This window comes from Trichosurus vulpecula, chromosome 6 (assembly GCF_011100635.1).
Source record: "Trichosurus vulpecula isolate mTriVul1 chromosome 6, mTriVul1.pri, whole genome shotgun sequence".
Taxonomy (NCBI): Eukaryota; Metazoa; Chordata; class Mammalia; order Diprotodontia; family Phalangeridae; genus Trichosurus; species Trichosurus vulpecula.
Window position 1 is genome coordinate 216,620,299 of NC_050578.1, and position 12,637 is coordinate 216,632,935.

The 12,637-nt window shown below is 47.4% G+C and overlaps 1 protein-coding gene across 3 annotated transcripts in view; it reads left to right on the forward strand.

Annotated features, from left to right (window-relative positions):
• PTPRA (protein tyrosine phosphatase receptor type A) overlaps positions 1-10,292 on the forward strand; it is a 195,533-nt gene extending 185,241 nt beyond the window's left edge. For all 3 annotated transcript variants that reach the window (XM_036763037.1, XM_036763039.1, XM_036763038.1), the window contains 7 exons: positions 460-553; positions 811-887; positions 1,342-1,476; positions 6,663-6,788; positions 6,898-7,049; positions 8,663-8,798; positions 9,661-10,292. In XM_036763037.1, the coding sequence (XP_036618932.1) occupies positions 460-553; positions 811-887; positions 1,342-1,476; positions 6,663-6,788; positions 6,898-7,049; positions 8,663-8,798; positions 9,661-9,735 (795 nt within the window). In that variant the 3' untranslated portion in view covers positions 9,736-10,292. The remainder of the gene's footprint in view (positions 1-459; positions 554-810; positions 888-1,341; positions 1,477-6,662; positions 6,789-6,897; positions 7,050-8,662; positions 8,799-9,660) is intronic.
• Positions 10,293-12,637: the final 2,345 nt, after the last annotated feature.

Genomic DNA, 12,637 nt, shown 5'->3' on the forward strand with positions numbered 1-12,637 from the left:
TTTCCTGCCTCATGAGAATCAGAGAAAGGTGTGTCAGGGCCCAGAGACCCTGCACACTAGAGGCACCTTCTGATGAGGAAGCCATGATTCTTCAAACCATCAGTTTGAAGCTGAAAAGGGATTTTAGAAATCATCTAGTCTAATCTAGTCCAGTCCCTTTGTTTTATAGATAAAGATGCTAAGGCCCATAATCCACAGGGAGGGTCAGAGCCAAGAATTAAACCACAATAATAGAATTTAGAGCTGGGAACTCCCTAATTTCTTTTTTTTTCTTGGGCCTGCACACACACTATTTTCCATCAACTTTTTTGACTAGAGGTGGGAGAAAGGGACCAAAGGGAGAAATAGCTGAGCCCAAACAAGTAAGCAGAAATATTGGCTTCTGGAGGAGAATCCTAGAAACTGGGTAACCTATGAACTACTTGAGCCAAAGACTCTCCCATCCCCTGCCCAATATAGAAGTTAACATCAATCAAAATCCAGAATGACAAGATGAGGACAGGAAACCTGCCTGCCAACATGAAGAAGAACCGAGTCCTGCAGATCATTCCATGTAAGAGCAGCACTGTTCCCCTGCCAGAGTCCTCCCTAATCCAGACCCTCACTGATGAGAAGTTGAGTGGACTAGGCCAGATGGCCTTGTGTTCACCTCCCCTCCCCAAGTTCTAAAAAGAAAGAGCTTGTAAAGCCAAAAGCTTCTTCCTCTCACTCCCCTCATCTCTTCCTTCCAGTCCTCTGCCCCACCACCAGGTGAGGTGCCGAAGTAATGCTGTGCCTGGCTCAGTGATGACTCTGTGTTCTCTGTTACAGATGAATTCAACAGAGTCATCATCCCTGTCAAGAGGGGCGAGGAGAACACTGACTATGTGAATGCTTCCTTCATTGATGTAAGCAGTGTGGCTTTATCTCCTACGGGCAGTGGAGTAACCTGAACTCTACAGTGCCCCAGCTTTAGTCACTTCTGTGGATACAGCCACAGGCACCCTTCCCCTTCATCTGTCCCCTATCAGGCCCCTTCAGAAAGGAGAGCAATAGAAGCGTATCCCGACTTGGGGTAGGGAAGTATTGGGTATGCACTCAGGTCAGGCAACTAAAAACGTAAGGAAGGAACTCCCCGCTCCCCAAACCCCCTAGGCTATGGGCACTGTTTCCCCAGGTCTTACTCGTCAGGTTGTTGTCTAGATCAGAGTCTTTGAGTGTCATTCGAGGGAGAACCTCTTCAGGAAACACCAGCGTGCACTCCCACACACCTCACCATTAACCAGCAGCCTTTACCCCAGATAGCCCCACATTTTCCACCCCTAAATGGCTCATCTCCTCTCCCCCACCTGACCCTCACAGGGCTACAGACAAAAGGACTCTTACATCGCCAGCCAAGGTCCTCTCATGCACACCATTGAAGATTTCTGGCGCATGATCTGGGAGTGGAAATCGTGTTCTATTGTAATGCTGACTGAGCTGGAGGAGAGAGGTCAGGTAAGTTGGAGAGGGTCAGGCAGCAGAACACCCTAGAGATGAAAGGACAGAGGCAGTCTGGAAGAATGGGTCCATTTCTCCTCTGCTTTAACCTGATTCAATAATTAAGCACCTTTCCATCTATACAACTTGCCCTGCTGACATCTGGGAGAATAGCAGCATCTCCCAGAGTGGAAGAGAGGACCCCCAGATCCAGGCACAGGGTTTGCAGTGGCATTAGTCCCACCTGGCCACCAGCATGAAGTTACTAAACTGGCCTCCCCTGCTTATTTGTCTTTAAACTGACTTATTCGTGGCCCATCTGTTTTAACAATCCAGCTAGCAGCTGTTGTGGGGGGTGAAAGACCAACACAAGCTCAGCAACAAGAACGCTACCAGCATGCTGCAAAAGCACAGGTTCTTTTGATCTGCTTTAGTAAGGAAAGCAACATTAAGGGGTTGACAAGCTTACTTTAATTCAGCATACAAATATCATTCACTTAGTTCAGGGGAAAAAACCAGCACCCTGACCTTCAGAGCAAAATACAAACAAAGTACAAACATCGACAGACAGACCTTGTCTGATTCAAATCCCAATACATAGTTACCAGAGTTTAACAAAGTCTCAGCATCTGGGTTAATGAGCTGGAGGGCTTCTTAGCTACAGCTGCCCAGAGTCTCCACAGGCCACCAAGAGTGAGAGCCCTGTGCAAATGTCTCTGTGTTCTCTTCTTAAAGCATTTCAGACGTCATTAAACGTCATCTGAATGACCAGAACTTAGGCTCCTATGATTGGCTCCGGAGTTAGCCCCACCTTGGGCCCCACCTTAGTTATCAATCCACACCCACATAGGTTTTACACCTAATAGGGGTTTGGGCCTGGCACCTAGTAAGACTCAATGAAATACACTGAATTACTCAAAGGAAACAAAAGCCAAACTCTTCAAGGGCACTTGGTTGAACTAAGTGCTAAGAGCCCATTTTGCTTACCAACATACCATCCACAGCCCACCACTATATGGGAACAAGAAACAATTTGACATGTGACTTTTGTATCCAAGGCTCTCTCCCAGTACAAGGGTTTGGGTCACTTTGGAGACCACCTCAGTTTTATCTGACTCATCTGCCCCGACCCAGATCACATGAAACTACAGTATCTGCCACTTGCCCTAAGGGTGACTGTCAGCTTTCCTTAGGGTTGGTTAGTGTGACAGGGCATCCAGGATAGAGAAGGCTTATCTAACACTATGAAGGATACAAACAGAACACTTAAAGCCCACTGGAAATTTTAGAAGTCCCTTTCTGGTAGACTCGCTTCTGCCTCCACCCCCACCTCATTCCAGGGGAGACTGCACCATTTTGTGACTCATAGTCCTGAGACTTTAGGGGTGACAAGGTCAGGGGGCGTCACCACTGTGACTCCTCCTTCCATTGATTGTTGCCCTTCCCATTTATTCACAGCTAGGGCTCTGCCTTTGCTTCTCCTCAGTTCAGTCCACAAGGCAGGAGAAAATCAGAGTTCTTGAGCATCAGGACTTGGAGAGAGGCTGCCAGTGTTGCAGCTTCTTTACCTTCAGGGCCAGGATGTTTCTAGACTAGGCACTCTAACTTCTCCCCAGAAGATGAAGCTCCAGCTGCCCTAGCAGCTGAGCCAGACAAGGGGCCTGAACATAATGCCTCCAGTACCAGTATCAAAGAGGCTTGGGACTTTTCATTCCTTCTGTTTTTTTTTAATACTGCACTGGGTCCCAAGAGTCTCCAAAAACAAAGGGACTCTGCTGGTGCCGCATGAGCTCCATTCTGCTTGGGTGTCCTACTCAGCTCAGTCTCCATTTTGCACTCCTTGTGGATGAGCTAGGATGAATTTTCCAATACACCCCTTTTTTCCTAGCTCTCAAGTGGGATGCTTCCCATTTGTTCACCTTCTTGCATCCCTTTCCTCTTTCCTCCCTATTCCCTGTCTTTTTGTGAGCCATACAAATGAGCTACTTTAGAACTGTTCTCTGTAGACCCCTGTCTAAACCCGGAAAGAAATGTGAAGTTTAAAAAAGACAGTTCCTCCTTTCATGGACCTTACTATTTAGTAGGTGGATGAGACACAAACGCAGACAACTGCAATGTGCAACATCATGTGGTGAGAGCTTCAGAAAGAGGCATACACCGAGGACTCTGTGAAGTCCTGTTGGCAGCCCTCTGACCTTTCCTAGGGTCTGGACACTACAGGCCTAGAATCTGAGAGGGCTTCATGGGGGAAGGGCATTAGGATTTTTGAAGATGGGTGGGAGTTCATTGGGCAAAGAAGAAAAGGTTGGACATTACAAAGAGATGGAAGAGTACAGGACGCATTTGAGAAACACAAGATAGCCCTGTTTGGGTAAAACCTGAAGGGTGTGTAGAGGGATCATCCTAATAAGGCTCGAAAAGGAGACCCGAAAGGCCAGGCAGGAGTCGGATTGGACTCATTGAAATAAAGGGGTGCTCCCTACTGAACTGCCACAAGAGCTTCCTCATTGGTCTCCCTGCCTCAAGCCTCTCTCCACTCTAATCTCTTCTCCACAGAGTGGCTGAAATGATTTTCCTAAAATACAGGTTTCTCCTGACCATGTTTCTCCACTACTCAATAAATTCTGCTGGCTTTTCTACAATACAAAGTATTACCAAAAGTTTTTAAGCTTAAATAGCTTAAAACCTGAATTCAGACTTTGAGGACCCTGAATAGGGACCTTCTGTCCCTCCACCCACTCAATGTACAGTCTATCCAAGGTCACTCAGTCAATAAGCCCTTAGCATTGTGTTTGGCACAGAGTAGATGATGGCCACTTTGTGGGCCAGGTTCTGTGCTGAGCCCTGCAGGTACAAAGAAAGGAAAAGACAGTCCCTGCTCTCAAGGAGCTTGAAATCTAATGTTGGATACCTTAGAAGACTGTGTCTTCTTTGTGTGTTTTGTATATACTCGTGTCAGTACCCATTGTTTTCCCCATTAGAATATAAGTTCATTGAGGGCAGGGACAGTTCTGTTTCTTTCTGGCACATATATGTGTACTGATAGATTTGATTCAGGACATAATAGAGAGTCTGCTGGGCTTGAATTCAGGAAGACCCTGGGCAAGCCACTTGGGCCTCATCTTCTCATCTGGAAAATGAGATCGAGGACACCTAAAACATTTATTCCAAGGTTGTTGCAAGGCTTAAATGAGTTATTATATGCAAAGCACTTCGCAACATTTTAAGTGCTACATATTAATGTCAACTATTACCAAATTAGTATGATTATTCAGTGGGGAAAGATAAATTGGAAAGGACAATGAATAGTAACTAAAGATATGCTTAATAAAAAATAGAGAGGGAGAAGAGACTCTTGGACAGAACCTGGGGAAACTCTATTCTAGAGGGTCGGGAAGAGGATGAAGAGATGGAACAGGAGCTGTGGGAGAAATCGGAGGAGAGGTGGGAACGTGGCATCCATAAAGCCGTGAGGAGCTAGTCCCCACAGTGGGAAAGAAGTGGCCAGCAGTGTCCAAGGTCTGGGAGATTCAAGATCTTTAGAAGGCCACTGAGTTGGGCAATTAGGAGATCGTTAGGGACCCTGGAGAGAAAGGCGGAAAATGGATTTCAAGAGATTAAAGAGAGAGTGAATGGAAAGGCAGTAGACACATTGGGTATAGACAACTTTCTCAGAAGGTTAACAGTGAAAGAGGAGGAGGGTAGATGAGATAGTAACTACATGGGTTAGAAGGATGAAGGAGAAGACTTTTTAGAATTGGGGAGATTTGATCGAGCATGTTTATAAGGAGAAAGTAGCTTGTAGAAAAGAAGAAATTGTGGAAGGCACACAAGAAAGAGGCAGGCAATTGCTGGTTATAAGTCCTAGAAGAGGAAGTGGGAGGTGGGAGATAAGATCAAAGGCACAAGTAGGGGATTGATCTTAGCCAGGAGAAGGGACACTAGGCGAAAGGAAGCAAAGATTTGATTATGTTGAGATGAAAGAGTAGAGAAGGTACAGGCAAACAGTACACAATGAAAAGAACACTAAAATGCAGCTGTGTCATGACTAATCTTGGCCCTGGAAAAGAGATAAGAAAATGTTCCTTCTTTCTGTGCAGAATGTTGTGTAGTATCAGACACAGTCATGGATTGTACCTAATTTTTTTCTTTGTAAATGGGGAAGATTCATTAGGTAAGAGAGAAGGAGGGGCAGTGTATCTGAAAATGTTTGTTTTTAGAAAAGTAAAAAGACAACAATAAAATCTTAAGAAAAAAGAAAGAAAAGGGAGCTGATGTAGGACAGCCCAGATGTCCTTAAGGAAGTACTGAGAAGGGGTAGAAGAGAAATGTGCTGCTCTGGTTGCTTGAGGACACATTACAAACACACACACACACACACTCACATCACACATCACGCATCACACACCCCAATCTGAGCTTGCTTGATCATATCTGTAGAATTCCCAGGGGCCAGCGTGGTAGCCAGCCTTGCATAGTCTCATTCCTCACATGTCTCAGGCTAAACAAAGCAGATCTAGCACAGCTGGGACCCAGCCCTCCTGGGTATCCTCAGCACAGCACTCAGGACACTCAGCCCCTCCGCCCTTTCAAACTCAGTTCAAAACAGTTTCAAAACAGTTTCACTTGGCCTAGTCCAACTACCAGCTTTACCATGTTTGGATTGTCAAGGCTTCTTACAGGTTGGTCTTCACCTCCAGAGGAGGAACTTTGCTAGAATAGTTTTAAAATAATAATAGCTTACCTTGCTATCATACTTGAAGGGTCACCAAGAGCTTTGCTCATAGGAGCCCTGTGATTTGAGTAGGAAACACTGTTCTCCCTTTACAGGTGAGGAAACTGAAGCTCTGAGTTTAAATGACTTACCCAGGTCCTACAGCTAACTTCTGAGCCTGTGCTGTCTGCACACTCCGATCCCTCATGCTTTTCCTACTACTTCACACTGTCTCTAATCACCCAACTTCAAACAAACAGTAATAACCACATTGAGTTTCCACTACGATAAGAGAAGGGAACTAAATAATTGTTTAATATGATTCAATTATTTTGCTGAGGAGGAAGCTAAAGCACAGCGAGGGCCAGAGCCTTGCCCAGGGTCACATAGCAGGGCCAGGATAAGAGCCCAGTCTTCAGAAACGCCAGTGCAGACACTCTGGAAGCCAGACTGTTTCCCTTCTCTGTGCTGATGTGCCTTGTGTCCCCAGGAGAAGTGTGCCCAGTACTGGCCATCCGACGGCTCCGTGTCCTATGGGGACATCACCGTGGAGCTCAAAAAGGAAGAGGAGTGTGAGAGCTACACCGTCCGAGACCTGCTTGTGGCCAACACGAGGGTAAGGGGCGGGCAGCGGGAGAGGGCAATCGGAGGGACAGGAAGGGACAGAAGTGTCACCAAAGCAGGGGGAAGCCACTCCTCTTACCCAGCTTGTGCTCTTCCCAAAGGAAAACAAGACCCGGCAGATTCGACAGTTCCACTTCCACGGCTGGCCCGAGGTGGGGATCCCCAGTGACGGCAAGGGCATGATCAACATCATCGCGGCTGTGCAGAAGCAGCAGCAACAGTCGGGGAACCACCCAATCACAGTCCACTGCAGGTACTGCCAGCCCCACTCCTTCCCACCTCCACACCCAAGGACAGGGAGCCAGAGGGATCAGAGGAGAGAGGAGGCTTTACCTGCATCATCTCATGCTCCTCACAGCAGCCCTGTGAGGGTAGTGCCATGAGGAGGAAAATGAGGCTCGGAGATGGGTCTGAGGCAGGAGGTAGCCTCAGGTCTTCTGTCCAGCGAGGTGACAGCAGGCCCAGATTGTGAACCTTTCAGCGTTGTTGCACTGGAGGTCATGTGATGGGGACACAGCATTGATCATAGGCCAGGACTTGGGAGTGAGAAGGCCCACCTGGGGCTCTCACAAGAACCAGGGCAGACAGTAGGCCAGAGGTGGGGAACCTGAGGCCTTGTGGCCACACATGGCCTTCTAGGTCCTTGACTAAGTCCAAGTTTTACAGAACAAATCCTTTTATGAGGGGGAATTGTTCTGTAAAGTTTGGATTTAGTCAAAGGGCCACACTTGAGGACTTAGAGGGCCATGTGTGGCCTCGAGGCCGAAGGTTCCCCACCCCTGGCCTAGGGAATAATAGGAAGGATAGAGAAAGTAATGGGCAGAATCAATATAGATTTTGAAGAAAAAAATGGACAGGACTTGGTTAGAGAAAGGAATTATTATCATGGACGACTTGAAGGTTTTGAGCCTGGCTGATGGGAGAAGTCTTGGCTTGGGGCAGATGATCAGTGAAGCTCTGCCCAAGTTCAGTTTAAGGGGTGATGGTCCTTTGATAATATCACTAATGTCTCACAGGTATGTGCATTTCCCATTCATTGCCTTTTGTGATGAGAAAGAGCTAAATGGGTGGGTAAGGTTGAGGGGATCGAAGCCAGCAAGTCACATGATGTTTTGGAGGTGACTTCCCCAGTCATCCAGTTTAGCCTCTGCCTAAACAGTGACCCCCTTTACAGTATACCGAGGAAGTGCCCATCCATCCTCCACTTAAACCCCTCGGGGGATGGGGCCTCGCTGTCTCATGAGGCCGCCCCTTCCTCTTTTGGATGGCTCTAATTTTTAGAAAGTTTTTCTTTGCGTTGAGTCTAACTCTGACTTGTGATACCATTCACCCATTCCGAAGCCAGAGAACCAGTCTAACCCTGTTCCACAAGAGAGCCCTTGTGATTCTCAAAGACAGTGAGTGTGTCCCTCCAAGTTTTCTCTTTTCCAGCCTAAACATCCCAGTTCCTTCATCATCTCCTCATATGGCATATTCTCCAGCCCCCTCCTCTTTATGGTCACCTCCTCAGCTTGTCGGTGTCCCTTCTAATATATGGCACCTAGTGGTCAGAGAGAGACAGGACTAGGTCCTAGTCACTAGGATGACCACGTCCATTACCACTCTCCTGCAGCCCATTTAGTTCCCAGTCCTGTCCCCGTCAGCAGCACAGCTAGTGCTGGGAAGGCCCAGGGATTCCTTCCCCCAGGAGAGAGATGATCTGGAACTGGAGGGCTTGCCAGCAAAGTCCAGCACAGGGACTGAGGTACTCAGCCCTGTCCCCTCAGATTTCATTAGAACACCAGAATTTCTGAGGACTCTGCTCCTAGCCCCGGGTGTTGTGGGAATCTTAATCATTTCTGCTGTCTCTTTGTTTGTCCCTCCCAGCGCCGGTGCAGGAAGAACAGGCACGTTCTGTGCTCTGAGCACAGTCCTGGAGAGGGTGAAAGCCGAGGGCATCTTGGACGTCTTCCAGACAGTGAAGAGCCTAAGGTTACAGAGGCCACACATGGTCCAGACACTGGTATGTCCAGACTGTATCTCTGCACCCAGCATCCCTGGGAGAGTGCAGGGGAACAATCACTGACCACCTCAAGTCAGGAGAACAGAGCAGTATCGTGGCCAGTGGGAAAAAACTAGTGTGCAACATGTCTGTACAGAGTATGTGTTTCTCCATCCCCAGCCTCCAGGCCCCAGGCCCCAGGCCCAGCCACAGACTGGGTTGATCAGCAGCAAAAGAATCCATTATTTTCAGGAATTGATTATATTATCTCTTGTTCTGAAGCTCACTTCAGATAGTGTGGCCTCTCAGTTCCCTCTGATATGTTTCTGAAACCCAGCAGATCCGGGCTGGCCCAGAGGAGCTGAAAATGTATTCCTGTGGCTCCAATTCTTCCTTCCCAATCACCTCAGACTCCTTGTCCTGCCAGCCTGACCACCTTATAAGGAGGGTTTTTTGTTCTCAAAATCTAGACCCTCCAGAGTCTCTGGGGGAAAAGACACTGTTCATATCCCTGGTATACGAAACAGATTTTGCTAAATCCAATGAGGCTGGAAAAAGGGAAATGAGGGTTTTTTTTTTTTAAAGTTCAGGCTCTGGTGGACCCTAGTTGCTGAGGCTGTGAGCTCTGGGCCCTTGTGCTGGCTCCTCATTATTCTAATCAAGCTGACTCATCTCAGCTGTCTCCCTGATCAGTCCCCAGTCTACACACGCCTTTGCTGTCTGGCCTTTGAAAGGGCCAGGCCAGTGTTTCTCTTTCCTCCTAGCTATTTACCTTTGAAGATTGCCTCTGCTTGATGGGAAGAGATGGGCCAAGAGAGGAGTCTGATGTCTTCTCTTCATTTCCTCTGAGGTTACCTTTGTGTTTGCTTCTCCTTCTCTCCAGGAACAGTACGAGTTCTGCTACAAGGTGGTGCAGGAGTACATCGACGCCTTCTCAGATTATGCCAACTTCAAATGAGAGACGCCGAGGGCCTGTGCACAGAAGAGTTGCCTTCTTTACTATTTTGTACCATTCTGTTTGTTAATACGCCCAGCTCTGTGTATATATCTTACCTGTTTGAGAGGTTGGTACATAGGCTTCCCATTAGCTGGAGATTTTATATGTAGCTGTGTTAGCGCTGATAGTCTTTTTTCCAATGTTTGATTGGGGAATTAAATAGCGTGCTGTTTGGATTCATATCGGGACACCCTTTGCTGGAGAGTGGGCCCAGCTGGTGTTTGTTTTGTAAATCTTTTCCTGAGGAAGAAAAGCCTTTTTAACAATACTCATTCCAAGCAAATCCATACAAGATGAAGCACAAAATTCTTATTTCACATGGAAAATGGTTGCACATTTTCCCCTCCAAGGCCCCTCCCACACATCCTGACTCACCCTTGCCATTGTAAATACCCCCCTTTTGTACCAGAGAAAACTCTCCCCTGGGGAATGAAGGGACCAGGACTGCAGCCCAAGGGTCCTTGCTGCCGTCCCACCAGGGCCCATTAGGTAATAAAAAGGCTTTGTCTTCCTGCAGACCCATGACATGTCTGTCCATCTGTCCTATCTGGGGGAGGGCCAGATGCAAGTGGGTGGGGATTCCATGCTGAGAAAGATGGATGCTAGGCATACCTCTCATCTTGGGGAGAGGAGGCTGAGACTGGCCCCAACAACTTCTACCAGCCACTTCCCTCTCTGTGACCCTGACATTTCCAGAGTGTCCACCATCTACCAGAGTCCAGGAGGCCGCCTTTCCCCATCCAACATCAGGACTTGAGGAGAAAGAGGACCCAGCTGCAAGATGTTGGATTCCTGCCACTGAGGAGGAGGGGGGCTGGGCTGGATTATATGAACCTTGAGCACATCGTGATCCTGCAGGGCCATTGAAGGAGTCATTGCCCTTTATTCAAAATCAGCTTGTGTGTGGCCATTTCAATGATGCTGTGGATTCTCCTAAGGTGTAAAGTGGTCTCTTCTCTTTAATGCCTGTTGCATATGTATGGAATGATGTGGTGTGTGTGTTTTTTGGGGAGGGGTTCCCAAATGGGGGAGACCTGAACCTGCCCCGCACTCCTGGAAGAGAACAAACAGCCCTCTCCCAGTTGTCTGGATGTCTGTAGAGAAGTGCCTGACCTCCCATCTGCTTCACTCCTCCCCTATCTCCTCATTTTCTCCTCCCTTCCCTCCCTCCCTCTCTGTCTCTCTCTGTCTCTGTCTCTCTCTCTCTCTCTCTCTCTCTCTCTCTCTCTCTCTCCCTCCCTCTCCCTCTCCTTCTCTCACTTTCCCTCTCTCCCTCTCTCTCTCCCCCCCCTTCCCTTCCTGCCGCCCTCTCTCTCCCTCTTACTCTCTCTCTTGCTCTTTCACTGTCTGTATGGCTCTCTCCCTCTCCCCTTCTTCCCCTGTCTTCTCTCCTCTTCTTCTTTTTCCTTTCCCTCCTCTTCCCTTCTCGTCATCATCACCTTATCACCTTGTTCTCTCTTCCACCTTTTTCCCTTCCTCTTATTCCTCTCCCTCTTTTCACCTCATAGGGCCAAGGGAATCGAGTTTATACTTACGTCACATCTACCTTGTGGGCCCGTTTTTCCTCTTTACCCAAGCTGGGAGACACTGACACCCAAGCAGGACAATGGCCATAGGGTCTGTTGGATTGCCTCAGAACACCTCCTGACATCTACATGATCCCCGGCCACACTGATTCCGTCACATGTGGGTTGGTGTCAGCTTGGAAGGAGGTCTTCAGTAAAATGTCCCATTTTGGGCCTTGTACTATTTAAATTACACTGTTTAAATTTAACTAATTTTTAACTAAAATTAACTAAATTTAACTAATTTAAATTACACTGTTATCAATGACTTGGATAGAGTCCTAGCAGGCATGCTCAGCGGATTTCTAGAGGACACACTAGAAGGCAAAATTAGGATCCAAAAAGATCTTGGGCTAGAACATCAGACAAAACCTAACAGCACGAAATTGAATAAGAATTAAAGTAAAGTTCACAAGTACAAGATTAAGGAGTTGTAACTAGGCAGCAGCTTATCTGAAAATGATTTGAGAGTTTTAGTATACTTCAAGCTTTTTATGAGTCAACAGTGTGAATGGCATCCCCCCTGCCCCACAAAAAAGAATGTGACCTGGAGCTACATTAAAAGAGGCATAGTTTCCTAGAATAAGGAGGCAATGATGTATGCCAGGGGTGGGGAACCTTTGGCTTCAAGGCCATATGTGGCCTTCTAGGTCCTCAGGTGCAGCCCTCTGACTGAATCCAAACTTCACAGAACAAATCCCCTTAATAAAAAGATTTAACCTGTAAAACTTGGACTCAGAGGGCCGCACCTGAGGACCTAGAAGGCCACATGTAGCCTCGAGGCCACAGGGTCCCCACCCCCAGTCTACACTCTGCCCTAGTCTGACCATACCTAGAGTATTGGGGTTAGTTCTTGGTATCACATTCTCGGAGGAATCTTGAAAGTTGGAGGATAATTAGGATGCTGACTGAGATCATCCCATACGAAGACCCGGAGAAGGATCTAAGGAGGTTTGATCTGGAAAAAGAAAGTCTTAAAGGATGACGTGAGAGCTTCTATCCAACATATAAAGGGCTATCATTCGAAGGAGAGCTTAGACTCTTCTGCTTACCCCTAGGGGGCAGAAATAAGAGCATGGGAAGAAGGTTGAGGAGTGCAAATTTCAATTCAGTAGAAGAGAACACTTCTTAACTGAGCTATCTAAAAAAATTGAATAGGCGCTTGGAGTGGTAATAGGTTTCCTCTTATGAGAGGTCTTCAAAACCAAGACTGGATGACCACTTGTGGATGTTACAGAAGAGACCCTTGTTCAGGTAGAGGTTGGAATACATGGCCGCTGAGATGAGTCAACAAGTAT